Here is a 17,317-nt window from a genome sequence, read left to right on the forward strand (position 1 = left end):
GAGACCTCCAGGAGTCAAGAACTCATTGAGGGAGGCTGTTCATTATCCAAACCAGGCTATCATACTTTTCCCTTAAATTCATTTATACTAGATGCACTCACTATTCCTAAAGGCAAACTATTTCACTCACTCACTGCTCTGTGAGAGAAAAACCTAGCTCGTATCCCTTTTTTGACTGCAAACAAACTTAACTTCCATGGATACCCCCCCCTGCTCTCCCCCACCTTCCACATAATGAAAAATTTCATCAGATGATAGTCTATGACACCCATTCAGAAGTTTATAGACCTCCATATCAACCCACTTTCTCTTGTTAAACAGAATATGTAATTCATATACTTGCAATCTGTCATAATCATAATCTAAATCCCAAAATCCAGATATAATTTTTGTAACTCTTACATGATAAAGCCATCAAGGTTTGCTTCAACAACATAATTATGCTCTGAGTTGTATTTGCAACTTTTGCTATGTAATCTTTGAATTTCTAAAATTTTTCTAAAAAATAAATATAGGAACCAATTGGAAGTCGAACCAGATTTAAGAATAAAGTTAATCTTTTCCTCCAAACCTGAAGTTTCTAGTTAATAAACAACAGCATCACACTTCTCATTAATAAATACTTGGCTTTAGTTTAATTTCTTTATATTTTGTAAGAGTAAATGCTTCTTTGTTATAATAATAATAAATGAAAACTCTATGAACATTCAAATCTGTTTTATTTTACCTATTGGTCATAAAAATTTTAGTGGGTGTCACGCAGATCAAGTATTAAAATAACCAGGCCATGGAATAAAAAAGTTTGGGAAACCTTGGTCTATTATAAATTTAGTTTAATCCTTTATCCAAGTGTGAGCAAACAAAGTTTGCGCCTGAAAGTATCTTCAGGACTGGGTTAAGGTGGTACACACCACGGCAACTCGTTGCAAAGGTGGAGCAAGCTACCAACACTCCTATCCTAGTATCTCCTATAATGCAAAACACATCTCCTTGCGGATATGTCTATTGTTATGCATTAAGGGAAGGGCCCTTCCCTTAATGCATAACAATAGACATATCCGCAAGGAGATGTGTTTTGCATTATAGGAGATACTAGGATAGGAGTGTTGGTAGCTTGCTCCACCTTTGCAACGAGTTGCCGTGGTGTGTACCACCTTAACCCAGTCCTGAAGATACTTTCAGGCGCAAACTTTGTTTGCTCACACTTGGATAAAGGATTAAACTAAATTTATTATACTCTAACCAAGTGGAAAATAAACTTTCAACACCTTGGTCTATTGTTAGATCCTGAATGAAGGAATCTTGCAAAGAAATCATTCATTCAAAGTCTACCATACTAAACTATACAGACAAAGAGAAATACCTGCACATCAGCTGAAATTAAAGTGAAACTTCTTCACATATGTATAAAATTGCATTAATTTTATGTACTATGTATTTAATCTATTGTGATCATATTAAGATCAAATTAGAGAATGTCTTAAAAGAGAAATTTGTTAATATTATTTAAGCCTCACTTTAGCTGTATAGAATGATTGTGAGTCACCAGATAGATATTAAGTAACAATTCATAGAAGGTATACAACTACGCGTGTCCAGCATAACGCCGGAGGCAGTAGCTTACGCGGAAGGTAAGTCGACGTGAATTCCGTGAATACAAGAGCATAACAGCAAAGGGGAGAGCAAGGGATGAACCCAAGGGGAGAAAAGATATAGGTCTTGTGCAAAAGAGGACTCCGAAAAAGGGGGCGCTCGAATGAAGAATATAAGGGAATGAACGCCGTATCGGCTCTCTCGTCTACTCGTTTTCCTGGTTTGGAAGTTAGCCGGTGGTTCGAGTAAGGGGGGGGGGATGAAGTGTCAGTGCTATGATGTCGGACGGCAAGTTTCCTGAGAATGCGTAGGTTTCCATTCCATGCAGAGCTGAAGGTGAGATTTCCAGCCCTAGCAGAATCGAGCCCTCACAGAGGTCCCATCGAGAGGAATAGAGATGTTTCCTGAGGCACAAAAATAGAGTCCATGATCGGCAGTAATTATGAAGATACTGTAACCCCTACGCTGTAACCAGACGCACACGTGGTGCTGAAAGACGTCGGGGAAAGTTCGGTAAAGTAGAATTACTCTATTTTGTGTTTAGAATTCCTTAGAAGAGAGAAGAAGAGAGAATTTGGAAAAGGCATATGACAAGGTGCCAAGAGAGAAGCTATTCAATACGCTGCAGTTATATGGTGTCAATGGGGCATTATATCAAGCAATACTTAGTCTTTATTTGAGTTGTGAGTCAGCAGTTAGAATTGAAGGAAGTACAGGAAGATGGTTTAATGTTAAATCTGGTGTGAGACAGGGATGTACATTATCCCCTCTGTTGTTCATTATCTATATGGATCACATTATGAAGGAATGTGGTATTAAACCTGATATCAAAATTGGAGATGTTAATGTCAGCTCTTTGCTTTATGCGGATGATGTTATACTTCTAAATAAATCCGCTACAAGTCTGCAAGATTCTCTGACTAAATTGAATAGCTGTTGTAATAGATATGGTATGAAGGTCAGCAATAAAAAGACAAAGACAATGAAAATAGGCAGAATCATTGAAAATGTCAACTGTGTTGTGAATGGAGAACCTGTGGAACAAGTAACACATTTCAGCTACTTAGGCACAATTTTTACTGAAGATGGTAAACTAAATATAGAAATAGACAACAGAATCAGCAAAGCTGGTATCGTGGGAAGTCAATTGAATAAATTCATATGGAATAAGAAAGAAATTAGTCGGAACACTAAATTAGCTGTATACAAGACTGTGTTCAAACCAATTTTAACTTATGGATCTGAGAGCTGGTTCAGAAGTAAAACACTTGACCAAAGACTAGAGACCGCAGATATGAGAGTCCTGAGAAAGATTAGAGGTGTGAACAGATGGCATCAATGGCAATATCATATTAAAAACGAGGATATTAGGAAAGAACTTGACATTGTCAGCATCCAGGAATGCGTTAGCAGAGCTAATCTCAGATGGTATGGTCACTTAAATAGAATGGGAGAGGAAAGATTAGCAAAACAAGTGTTCTCTGCCAGGTTGGCAGGAAAACGACCCAGAGGAAGACTAAGATATAGGTGGATTGATACGGTACAAAGTGCCTTAGACGATAGAAATATAAGATCTGATAATGTTGGAGTCTTGACAAGTAACAGACTGATTTGGAGGAAAATTGTAGATAGGAAGTTAGTAATGATGTAATTTTTTCATGTAGTACTGTCATATCCTGTACACCCCTTGAGGGTACATGGCAGGAATTTGATGATGATGATGATGATGATTATAGAAGAGAGAAAATTATTTGTGAATGTAAATTGTGAACATTATTCTAAAGAACTTTGTGGACAGACTCTGATTAGATAGTTACCCTCCTTTTGAGAATAAGAAGAATTGTTTGGAAGAGATCTTTTGTGTTGTATGTGATTGAATTAACATAACGAGATTAGGATTGTAGATTTATAGTAATGGAGTAATATTAGAATGTCATGATTTATCACCTTTGATCTAATGTAGTGTATGTTAAATCTCTTAACTCGAACTTCCATATTTAGCATTGAGACAATAATTGAATGTATGAATTTCTTTAGTGTATTTTGCTTTGATATTCCAATAAACGTTTTATTTACCTAAACCCGAGTCATGCCTGATTCCGATTCCGATTTACCACTTATAAAAATAGAACCTATTTTGGAGGGAAGGAATTAGAATGTGTATATAATTATAGATTTAGGTCACGACTACAGTCTGAATCTATACGGCCGTGTTAAAATAAATCATCGTATAAGAACGCCTCAGAATCTAGTATTGTCTCCCTGAGCAAGGATCTTTTCTGCTATAGGATACTGGCTGGCATATCATAATATAAATTTGCCAGTATCCAAAGAGGAAACAATCCTAGATGTAAGTATATTAGGCCCGATATCTGAAGTAGATTAGCGATCGAAAGATAGAATAGGAAGATATAAATCAGTAAAATATTGGGAAAGCAATGACATAACACTATACAACAGAATGATAACTCTTATCTTTGTAGGTCAGTATCCTTCTCAGTATTGCAGCAATCCTCTAGGTTACCTTTACCACCTTTGCCACATGCTCCCGGAATTTCAATTTTCTATCAATCGTCACCTCCAGATCTCTCGTCTGCCCTACTTCCTCAGTACAGTTCCTCTAATAGAGTATGCAGCCTCCCATTGATGTATCCCAAACTTCAAAACTTTACATTTTGCTGCATTAAACCAACACCCTCATTCATTTGCCAATGTCTAGTTTATTCAAATCCTCTTGCAGGGCTGTCACATCTGCACTATTACTCATAACCCTTCCCAGCTTCACATCATCTGCAAACAATTGAATATCTCCTTGCAATCCATTGACAACGTCATTGATATAGAGGTTGAACAATACATGTCCCAGTACTGAGCCCTGTGGAACCCCACTTGTAACCTTCTGCCTCCTTGATATTGCCCCACCATACACAACTCTCTAATACCTATCAGACAGCCAATCCTGTAAGTGAGGGTGATGATATCACAGATAACATCAGCCTCATCTGCCCAACGCTGTATATAGTCCCTCACTAATTTCTCCAAGACCTGAACAACTACTACTGGCACCCAAGCTGACCTATAATTAGACACTTCCAGTCTGCTACTGCCCTTGTGCAATAGCACTATCTTCACTTCCTTCCATTCCTTGGGTACCTTTCCTGCAGCCAGACTTTTATTGAAGAGCCAGGTCAATGGAGCTGTCAGTTCTTTAGCACATTCTCTCAAAATCCGTGGTGAAATACCATCCAGTCCCACAGATGGTACTCAGTATTTGGAACACACTCTCCTCTTGCACCTCTAAACCTCGAACCTGCCCTATTCCTCTAGTATTAAAAACCTTCTTTTCTAGGATGAAATAATCCAATAAAGTGCTCATTGAAGAATTATACTATGTCCTCTGCATCAGTCGCTTTATTCCGATTTTTATCCCATTATGTCATTATTCCATAATCATTTCTCCTCCTACTGGTCACATAGCTAAAAAATTCCCTAGGATTTTCTTTGGATCTTAGTGTCAATCTCTTCTCATATTCCAGTTTTGCCTTGCTCACAATACTAGTCACTCTACTGGCACGTATCTTATATTCTTTGTGCATCTGCCCTCTATCCCTCTCCTTATATCTCTTCCATAATCTCTTTTTTACCTGCTGTTCCTGTTTGATATTGTTTGTCATCCACTTTACACCAAATTGTGTCCACTTCTTCACTTTTGGAATACAGCTTACTATTGTTGCTAACAAACATTCCTTCACAATTTCCCAAGCACTAATGATATCCTGGTCTTCCAATTCCACATTCCATGGAACTGTCTGCTAGTTGATATCTAGGAGTATTATAATCGCCTGCCTTATAATTCCACATACGTTCCTTTTCTTTGATACTCCTGCATGTCTATTCATCTTCCAAGTGAAAACCACATGGTCACTCTCAGCAACTGGTGGGAAAGATATCATCTCACTTATTATCAGCTCTTCTGATACTATGACCAAATCCAAAATTCTTGAACCTCTTGTTCCCTCTATTACATGTTGCCTAAGACATTTGTCCCTCAAAAATTCTAGAAATTCCATTCCCTCATTATTGCATGCATTTTCTTCTTCCAAAGCTTATACTGCTGAAGTTAAAATCTCCCATAACAATCATTCTTCTTGCACTTGCCACATACTGTCTAAAACATCTCCTGGTCCCCCATCCTCTGTGCTCCTTGGTTTGTAGCAACACCACACTAAATATCCTGTCTTGGCCACCTACCTCACACCATATGTTTTCAAAATCATTAGTGTCACTGCATTCCAAAGGCCTCCACTCTTAGAGGACATAAGTTATCACTTATAAGCAGTACTTCTCATCTTCCGTCAACATCTCAGAGATCCCAATAATCTTTGGCCAGGCTGATGCTATCAGTGCCACCAATTCATCTCCTTTATTTCGGATACTCCTGGCATTAGTATAAAGCATAAAAATGTCACTGCTTCTATACCTCTCAGTATCCCCTCTAGACCCCACTGGACTCAGTGTTACCTGATGTCATCCCCTCCTTCCCCCAAGCACCATTCCCATAAGAGGCCACTACTGCTACCATCTACTCTGGGAATTCTAGTTTCCATGCACTGACACACAGACTCATTCAGAAAACAACAAATCGCTCCAGATGCCTTTCTGTGTTCCCCTACTTACCTGCTGTCTTGGCATGACTATCCTGGATTCCAGCACTCCCTCGCATTTTTCTCATTTCCTCTGACTGTTTCCATTCTCCCCTCTTCTATCATTCCCATAACTCTCTCTCTCTCTCATTTCCTCTCTTCTACTGTTTCTATTCTCTCCTCTTTCCCATACCTTTCTCCCATTCCCTCTCTTTTACTGCTCCTATTCTCTCCTCTTCTATCATTCCCATACCCATCTCTCATTCCCTCTCTTTTACTGCTCCTATTCTCATACCTCTCTCTCATTCCCTCTCTTCTACTCGTATTCTGTAATCTTCTATCATTCCCATACCTCTCTCTCTCTGATTCCCTCTCTTCTACTCGTATTCTGTAATCTTCTATCATTCCCATACCTCTCTCTCTCATTACCTCTCTTCTGTTTCTATTCTCTCCTCTTCTATCATTTTCATAACTCACTCTCACCTCCTACTCTGATTCGCCTTGCATTTATCTCTTCCATTCTCCTAATTTCTTCTTTCATGCTTCTCATCTCGTTCCCGATACATTCCACCTCCTCTTTCAGCTCATCTCTCTCTCTCTCTCTGCAAGTTAGTCACTCTTACTTGCCATCCACTCTCCCAATCAAGACCATCTCTGAAAACTTTACAGTCATTCAAGCCTTCCACACTCTCCACTCTTATTTTTTTCATTCATATTTCGCTCGTCATTCTCTCCTATCACAGTACTCATCTCCCGACATTCATTTCCCGTCGTGGATGCAATTAGGTTAGTTATCAAAATATCTATTCCAACATATTCTCCAGTTTATGCAACAGCACTTCTTGTAGTTATCCTATCAAATGTCTTAGCAAAATCTAACATTATCACAGTGAATCCATTCCCTTTATCCAACTCGGCCGTGACAATGTTATGAAATATGTGCAAATTGCTAAAACACGACCTTCCTTTAGTAAGCACATGTAGCACCCTGCAGAGTATAGCTTATTTGTCTACCCATTTATCTATGCAAGTTCTTACCAACTTCTTTAAAATCTTCACTATAACACCAGAGATAACGAAAGGTTGGTAGTTAGATACATCAGTTTTTGCACTACCCTTGCACAATGGAACTATCATACATTATTTCCATTCCTGAGCTCAGACTCAAGTTATACGAACGTGTTGAAGGCATAGCAAATTCATTTGAACATTACTTTAGCTGATATTCCATCCGTTCCTATTGAAAAATTCTTATCCATGTTATGGATAAGAATTTTTCAACCTAATTTTTATACATTGGATAAACTCTTCAACCTCATTTTCATGCACCTCTAACTCTTCATCCAATGTAGCAGTACCTCTGTGTATACACCTGGGTGATATATCTTAGCAGAGTGAGCACTCATTAATTGAACAATCTCAGTAACTTCTGGCACTAGAGTATCATCTGTATTCAGTAAAGTTATTCTTTCGCATTCATTCTTTCTTTTGCTTATAGCATAATGAAATAATTCTTTTGGATTGCCTTTAGCCTGCATAGCCAATTTTTTTTCATACTTCAATTTAGCTTTCTACACAATATTCGTCACTTTTCTGGCCTGCACTTTATATATTTCAATACTCTTCTCATACTTATTCTCTCCACACCATCTTCTCGTGAATCTTGCACTTTAATGCAGTGAGGTTAAGGTTTATGATGCCCTTTGGAATGAAAGATGATGTGGATGTTTAGAAATACACTGATAATCATGAATATGGAAGTTCTCTCTCTCTTTATATGGTCATTTCATGTGAAATTATCAAATTAAAAAATAAATTGAAGCAGCATAAATTTGCATTTTGATGACTATCCTTGAGGTGGAACTGCTTTTTTTTAAAGATTATTCCTGGTATCCTATTAATTATGGCAGCCATTTTTAATTGGTAGATGCACAGAGTTTTTACCATTTCAGAGGAATTTAAAATTAAAGACCTCTTATTTCTAGGCTGTTTAATTATTCATGTTCAATGAGTGTACTTTTAGATTTTTTATTTGCATTTTCAGATAAACCAAATTTTTTTTTTCAAGATAGCAGCCACCTGGCTAAGTATTCCAAGTGCTCATTTTCCTCATTTTGTATACTGTATACCATAAATTGACTTTCAAATTTGATTTTGTGTGTGTTGTCATGTATAGATGTACAGTTAACCCTTGAAATGCAGACCCCTTGCACTGGTCGAAAATCCACACGTATAACTTTTGACTCCCAAAAAACTTAACTACTAATATCCTACTGTTGACCGGAAGCTTTACGGATAACAAACAGTTGATTAACACATATTTTGTATGTTATATGTATTATATACTGTATTTTTATAATTAAGTGAGCTAGAGAAAAGAAAATGCTATTAAAGAAAATCATAAGCAAAAATACATTTAGAGTACTGTATTGTATTTATCGATACCATAACTTTATGTCACCTGTTTACAAGATGAATCGTACATCTGTCAGTGCATACATCAATATTGTCTTATATGATATAAAACACTGTAGATGTATTACTAACACTAGACATGAAAAATGAAAAGATAATTGAAAAAGAAATTATTCATATTTATTTACAGGTGTAACAATTCATGCACTGATAATGAGCAGCAGCAACGTGATTGCTTTTATAGTAGCCTAGTGCTATCAATACGATTGCTTTGCAGTAGACTAGCCTATACATGAATGAATCGCTATAAAATTTTTATCTTATGCTAATTAATAACAGTTAATTTTATGCAGTTATGATTTAATAAGACATATTTACATTCATTTACATTTCTCTCAACTGCAAAAAGCCATGTACGGTCTGTAAGTGCTTGTGTGCATAAGTTTTGATAAAATCTAGGCTGGGATACTGAGACAAGGAGTGATGAGAGCTTGATTCACCTTTGCTACGAGTTGCCAAGGGATGTACCACCTTACCTTAGTCCTGAAGATATTTTCAGGTGCAAAATTTGTTTGCTTACACTTGGATAAAGGATTAAACTAAATTTATTATAGTCTAACTAAGTGCAAAATAAACTTCCAACATCTTTCTCTAAATCCAGAGTAATTTAATAATAAGGTAGTACACCGGTCGTTAACTCGCATAGGTAAATATGATCTCTCCATTGCTTCTAGCTCAGTATCACCACTCTGGGTCTGCCTCCCACTGATGAGACCTCAATAAAGGTCGAAACCGGTCTTGGTAGTGGCCCTTCCCTTAATGCGAAGCACATCTTCTTGCAGGCATGTATACTGAGACAAGGAGTGATGAGTTCTTGATCCACCTTTGCTACGAGTTGCACCACCTTACCTTCGTCCTGAAGATATTTTCAGGCGCAAACTTTGTTTGCTTACACTTGGAAAAAGGATTAAACTAAATTTATTCTAGTCTAACCAAGTACAAAATAAACTTCCAACACCTCTTTTAGTTATCTTGCATTAGCTACTTAAGTGGCACCTTTTGGAATTGTCAGTTATTGTTCAACCTAGTACTGAAGATGCCTGCGATACTCAGGTGAAAATTATACTAATAAATAATACTTTACGTGAGTTAATTCCAGTATAATTTATTTAAATTATACTGGAATTAACCCCCCCCCCCCCGATAAACAAGAGGATGAAGTATTCGTTCTCAGGAGGAATTCATTTTGGCAACAGAGCTCCCAGTCCGCCACAGATGGACACCCACTGACCAGCAAGTGCACTTGGGAGTGAAATGCCAGGGCTATCCCAGATGCTATACAAGCACCACAGTAAGCCTTAGTCCTGTCCCTGGACCATGGGAAAGGAAGCTTACTGCATCACCCTTGACTCTTGCAAGCAAGTCATCTAACCAACTGATCCTGACTGAGTCATCCAGGACTGCCTGTCTTGCCAAAGCAGAGGTCAAAGTAGTGCAAGACTGAAAGGATCCTCCCTTTCCAGATGTCTATGGGTCACACTGCATAGCATACACTGTAGCAAGGAGTTAGATCGCAGTGATAGTATTCTGGAAGACAGGCTAATAAAAAAGACTCAGGAGAAGTAGAGTGAAGAATACAGGAAGAAAAGCAAAGAAAAAGAGGTAGAAGAATGAAAAAAGCCAGTACGATGGAACTGGGAGGTCCTCTCCACCACAAACGGGTGTCTCACCATGGAGGGATAGCATTCAAGAATGCATAAGCAGAGCTAATCTGTGGTGGTATGGTCACTTAAATAGAATGGGTGAAGAAAGGTTAGCAAAACAGGTGTTGGATGCCAAGATGGCAGGAAAGAGATCCAGGGGAAGACCAAAGTATATGGATTGATTCAGTCATAAGTGTCTTAGAAGCATGAAATGTTAGATATGACAATATTGTAGTGCTGACAAATAATAGGCTAATTTGGAGGAAAATTGTTGATAGATTAATAATGATGGAAACTTGTAGTGCTGTTATAGTAACCTGAGTAGACCCTACATGGCACATATCAGGAAACTGGAAACTGATGATGATTATTAAAAAAAAAAAAAAAAACTTTATAAAAAATTTTTTTTAACATTCAGAAAAGAGAAAAGAATATGCATCATATAAAGGACCATTCTAGTAACAAAAATTAACGTAACAAATTATATTTGCCAAAATATGAATGTTATTTTTACTGTTCTTATTCTTACTGACTTCTTGGAATAGTTTTCACACAAAGTAGATATTCTCCAATAACAATAGAGCACCACTAATCCCTTTAGGGAACTCTTATTTATTGGAATAAATCAATAATATATCAAAAATCAACAATATATCAGGATCTTGGCAAGTACAGTATTTTTTTTTTGGCAAGTAGGAACATGCGTAATTTGTTAAGCCACACATATTTCTTTCCTTTTTTTAAAACTGATCAAGAATTTCTGCCAGTCTTTCAAAAATTAATATAATAACTCACTTTTTAACCAGTCCTAGTACTAAACACTTTTATGGCCACAATGGACTTAAACTAAAGCAGAACCGCATATTTATGCACATCACAACAATGAATACGTTAATATCAAAACAGCAGCTCACATGGTCTATTCAAATCCTTTGGATGCAAGAATATTCCCCCCCCCCCCGATATCTAATGAAAATATGCTTCATATAATCTTATAATACAGTGTCAGTTTATTCATATTCTTCAGAAGTGAGAGTAATTTTATTTTATTACATCTGATGAAATATGTCTCCTATAATCTTTTTGAAAATAGAAAAAGAGTATATTAATAAAGTATACCTTAGCCAAGTATTTACGGGACTTATTTTCATTTTGGTGACGGCAAGCATGTAAATAACAACACAGTGCTGAGACACCAATCCTGATTTGCCTGCTAAAAACAGAAAACAAGGGAATTTTAGGATGCATCAATATGTATTATTCAGTTTTTTTTTTTTCATTAAAATATATATTGTAAACTAGACCTCTTTCCTTATTATTATAAAGAAAAGTTTAACATATTCAGGGTATCTGTTCTTGTATTTGAATCATTCAACCAATATAGCAAGGATTTTATTCTAACAAATTTATAGTAGCACATTGTCAATGTTAGTTTTGCAGATATTCTCTCTCTCTCTCTCTCTCTCTCTCTCTGCTATATGGAATAACATCAGAGACTCAACACAGGGCAAAGATTTTCCTTCAACTCTCCTTGGCACTAAAATGATCAAGTGCATAGATATACCAAGTAATGCTAAATACAATAATTTAATAGGCTTTAATCATAAAAAAAAAAAAAAAATATATATATATATATATATATATATACACACCAAGTAATTTTCTAAACTTGTTACCAAGTAATTTTCTAGACTTGGTTATTTTACTTAGAAGTAAAAATTAGGAGTAAAATATTTGGGTCTAGCTACTCACTGAAGAGACCTCAAAAAAAGGTTGAAACCAGTCTGGGTAGTGACCTCACCCATAATGCATTGCAGTATACATCTCTTAGTGAGATGTACTTTACATTATGGAAAATACTAAGAATAGTGATCAGAGCTTTACAATGAGTTGCCCTGGTGTGTTGCACCACCTTCAGACTTGAACTACGTTTCAGGCACAAACTTAACTGTTTGTTTGCTTGGAATTAGGAGTAAAATAACCAAGTTTATAAAATTACTTGGTAACCCTAATATACATTATTCCCAAGGTAAAAAAAAACTTATTTATATATATATATATATATATATATAAAGCAAATTAGACAAAATTGATTCACATCCAGAAAGACTTTTTTTATTTTATTTTTTTTTTTAGAATCTGCATCTAAATATGTTTCATCCAAATAGAGCAGACTACAAACTTGTTATTAATCAAACAAATCCCTTCAAATAAGATGGCCTGGTTGGCTGAGTGGTTAGCGTAACCGCTCTCATGCCAAAAGGCTGTGGGTTCGAATCCTGCCGTGGGCATGGATGTTTGTTATTGTCTGTGAAAATACTAGTGGTTGGTGGTAGATAGCATTGGTGTAGATGATGAAGGTAGTTGTGGTGGAGATGGAGAGTTGTAGAGGAGGTGCCCCCTCCCTCGATGAGCCTTTGGACTCCTTGGAGGTGTTAAGTAATAATAATAATAATATTTATAGTACAAAATATCTGTACTTTCATTTCATTAAATTTAATTACTACATTCGTGTAATTTATTGTTTATAGTCATGCCACAGGTACCTTTAAAGAATAAATTACACAACTATAGTAATTAAATTTAATGAAATGAAAGTACAGATATTTTATAAAGGTCAAAACCCAGACCAGTTTTGACCTTTGTTCAGGTCTCATCACCTCTGGGTTGGGTTCCCAGCGATGAGACCTTAACAAAGGGTAAAAACTGGTCTGGGTAGTGATCCCAAATAATGCATACATTATTCATGTCCATAACGATATGTGCTTTGCATTATGGGATACTAAGACAAGTGATAAGAAGTCATTAGCTTCTATATATGAGTTGCCCCCAGTCCTGAAAATACTTCAGGTGCAAACTGTTTGCTTTCACTTGGATCTATTAGATTTTATGAAACCATCGAAATAACTTTCTTTTTTTATGTACAAAAAACTACAATTATGATTATAATGTATTTCTTAAAAAATATAGCTGTTTTTGTAAACCTTTGGTCCCAATTGTATGTTTGTATATATAAATTACATGCAAAATTATACCCCGAGTTACGCGCAAATTCGACTTATGTGCTTTCCGTTGGTCCCACTACCGCATAACTTTGGGGTATCACTGTACTCTGTAATTCTCACAATCAGTTTTATTTCCCTTTTTATATATGGGTACTATGAGAGCTCTACTCCAATCATCTGGAATTTGTCCTTCTATCCAGGCCCTCTGAACTATGCAGTGTAGCCACTGTAAAACTTTTATACCTCCATACTTCAGCATTTCTGGTCTAATATCATCTACTCCAGCTGCCTTTCCACATTTCAGACTTTTGATGGCTTTTTCTACTTCAAGCATGGATATGTATTCCTGATTACATGCATTATTAGTGTTTTCAAAGTAATTACTCCATAATTCAAGTATATCCTTTTCTCCCGTTTTCATATCACCTTTATCAACTCTAATTCCTCCATTTCTGAGTTTCTTCAACAGCCTCCAAAATATTTTGCCACCTTCTTGATATTTATTTTCTATATTCTTACCAAAGTCTTCCCATGACTTTTGTTTAGCTAGTTTTACAGTGTTTAGCTTTCTTACATTTGTCTCTATATTCTCTAAGAGCACAAGCTGACTTATTTGCCAGGAACTTTTGATATGCTTTCTTCTTTTCCTTCACTACCTCTTTAACTTCCTGTGTCCACCAGGGAGTTCTGATTTTTCTATCCTTGCAGACAACCTCACCACATGCTCAGAATCAATCAATGTTTTCTTCAGAGCTTGCCAATGAATCTCCAAGGTTTGATTCCTGTTCTCAAACTCTTTCATTTTTTCTTGAATAATGTTTGTACATTTTAGTCTACAGTTCATATCTGAGAGCTGTTCAACTTTTATTCATTTTAAAACTTTCTTACATGTTCTTCTTTTCAATATGAAATTCAATTTTATCCTGCTTAAGACTAAATGGTGATCACTTCCAATTTCAAATCCTTTGTATACTCTAGTAACCTGCACCTGAGAGAAAACATCACCATCAACAATAATATAATCAATGAGACTTTTCTTTATTCCTTGCTTCTTCTCTCCAAGTGAATTTGTCATGTTCCAACATTTTTATGTTGGAACATGGTGTTAGTAATAACCAGTCCATGTCCTGAGCAGAAATCCAACAAGTATTTGCCATTATTATTAGCATTGCTCTTTACTTCAAATTTTCCCAAAATATTTTTGTATGTCTGACAATCATTTCCTACTCTGCTATTTAGATCCCCAACAAGGACCAACTTTTCCTTTTTCATTGTGTCAGTTGCTTTCTCTAAAGCCTCAAAAAATTCCTCCACTTCTACCTTAGTAGAACCTTCTGTGGGACCATAGGCACAAATAAGTCTCATTGTCCAATTCCCCATTCTGATATTTGCCCACATCACTCTACTTGAGACTGCCTGCCATTCAAGAAGATTAGTCTCGTATTTAGTGTTGAATACTATGGCAACCCCTTCTTTTCCTTGATTGTCATTGTCTGAATATAACATTTTGTATTTATTGCTCATAAAGAGCTCACCAGTTTTAGTCTTTTTTGTTTCAGTCACCCCTATTATGTTGATCTGGTACTTATCAAATTCCTCAGCTAGCTCCATTTCTTTGCCATCCAGGATTCTTATGTCGATAGTACCGATCTTCAATTCTGGTGATATTGAGTTGGGGTGTGTTTTAGGATTTGTTCCAGTAGCTGACTTTTCGCTGTTTGCCCTGGTTTCCTGGCAAAAACAACGGAGGGCCTTGTTTAACTGGGCAACACCCCAGCCAGCTTGAAATTCTATCATGTTGTACCATCATTTAATATTGTGGTTTAAGCCAATAAGAATACAATTTGGTCAGCTAAATCCCAAATTGCCAGCCCATCCTCGTTCGTTTAGTATCCAGGTAGATAACCTAACAGGGTGCACCATGAGAAGGTGAGGATTGGACATTAGTCAGAAGCCCTGGTCGGTTCTCCACATTCCTTTAAAGGCTATGTGAAGGTCTCCTCTCGGTTATGCAGCTTTGACCCTTAAGAATCCCAAAACAAAGACATGACAATCTTAAACATCCTGGCGTTTACCAGATTTGGTGTAACCGTGATAAATGTTAATTTGGCCAGATGGAGAAATCCATCGAATTGCGCATTAGGGAACATCAAAGAGTATTACATATGGCAGAACAAGAGCTAGTGCTCTGTCCAACCATGTTCTGAATTCTAACTCTAATAAGGAAAACACCGTCCATTCAGTTTTATGTGACAAATCTGATAATATCTTTCGTTGCTACGACGAACTGGAAAGAGGAATAGTTGAATCTAAAGAAACCTCTCTTAATCCAATACATCTCAACAACAACCTTAGTTATAATCTCTCAGACTGTCATTGTGCTGCCATCCAACTTTGGCGTTCACAAGATCTTGAACGCATGCACATAACCAACGGTGAGGTTATGCAGAGAACAGCTTTAAATATCCAGATGCTAATGCTTTAATATCTGCCTTTTCTAGCTAACACTTTGTTATTTAGGCTTTATTCCTTTAGTTTTTTGTTGGTTGTTTCTCTCTTTTTTTTGTGCACCTGAAAAATTCTTAAAGACGAAACTAGTCATGCTGAATAAAAACAGTGTTTTATTTTTATCTCTCGGCTTCCAGCCATTTAAAATTTAAAAAAAATATGTCTTTCAGCCTAGTAAATCCATTATACCATACACACATACACAAACACACAGTATATCCAATGGACCATAAGCTACATCAGTTTATAGGAAAGTGGGATAAGTATAACTGATTTGGTCGACCTTTCATCCTAATTTTCTTTAACTATTGAATAACACATACGCCACATTAAATAACTTTTTCATTATGTATCATAATACATCATCAGTACAACTATCAAGAAACAAAAGGAAATTAATTCAAAAAATAGTTGCATGTTCATGAATTAAAACTATTGTGCTGAAATTAAAATTAATTAAATTAAGATATAGCAGATAATTATTTAATACAATTGAGGATAATTTCCCAAACTTTTGGAATAGTGAGACAGTCTTTCTGATTAAGATCTATGTAACAGCTTAGTGTTTAGCCATTGAATCCTGATGTGATTGCAAATTTGAAGAATTCCACTATGTCCTGTGGAAATTTTTGGGTTAACAATTCTATTGTCTATTTGTGGGGGATACTAGTGAAGAGAGAGAGGTAGCATCCAAGCTTACTAACATGTCTATCTGCTATGTCTTTTATCCTTGCATGAAATTCTATGGAATTTTTTTTTAATCAAATTTGCAATCAATATAAGGTTACTTCACATGGAGAGATCTTCTTCTTCTTCTGCAGCTTCTCCCACTTAAGTGGGGTCACTGTTTGTAATGAGTCTCTTCCACACCTTCCTGTCTTGGGCTGTCACCACATCCAAGTCCTCTTCTACCAGCTCCCTCCATCTCTTCTCGAGGCCACCCACGCCTCCTCCTTCCTTGCACATCCATCTGCATGATCCTTCTTACCACATATTCGTCCTCTCTCATCACATGACCAAACTATCTCAACCTTGCCCGCTGTATCTTCGCTCCTAAGTTCGTAACTTTCACTGTTCCCCTGACATAGTCATTTCTCAGACGATCCTTTCTGGTCACACCGCACATCCACCTAAGCATTCTTATCTCTGCTACTTCCATCCTGCTGATATTGTTTTTCCTCAGGGCCACAGTTTCTATAGCATATGTCATAGCTGGCCTCACTACTGTCCTATAAAGTTTGCCTTTCAGATTGATCGGCACCCTCTTATCGCATAACACTCCAGCCATCTCCCTCCAGTTCCTCCAACCCGCTTGTATCCTGCATCCCACTTCCTTCTCAGCTCCTCCATCTTCTTCCACTGTCGAACCTAAGTATCTAAAGTCTCTCACCTTCCTGATGAGATTTCCTTCCAGCTCCAGATCTGTCTCCTGGCCGCCGCCGCCCACTGC

The 17,317-nt window shown here is 36.8% G+C and overlaps 1 protein-coding gene across 1 annotated transcript in view; it reads right to left on the reverse strand.

The window, feature by feature from the left end:
- Window positions 1-17,317, reverse strand: part of Nipped-A (Transcription-associated protein Nipped-A) — a 936,100-nt gene that overhangs the window by 133,946 nt on the left and 784,837 nt on the right. Inside the window, exon 54 of the mRNA XM_090393977.1 lies at window positions 11,474-11,567. Within this exon, the coding sequence (XP_090250103.1) occupies window positions 11,474-11,567 (94 nt within the window). The remainder of the gene's footprint in view (window positions 1-11,473; window positions 11,568-17,317) is intronic.

The sequence above is a fragment of the Typopeltis vanoorti genome, chromosome 6, assembly GCF_054136105.1.
Source record: "Typopeltis vanoorti isolate ZY-2024b chromosome 6, IOZ_Tvanoo_1.0, whole genome shotgun sequence".
Lineage (NCBI taxonomy): Eukaryota > Metazoa > Arthropoda > Arachnida > Uropygi > Thelyphonidae > Typopeltis > Typopeltis vanoorti.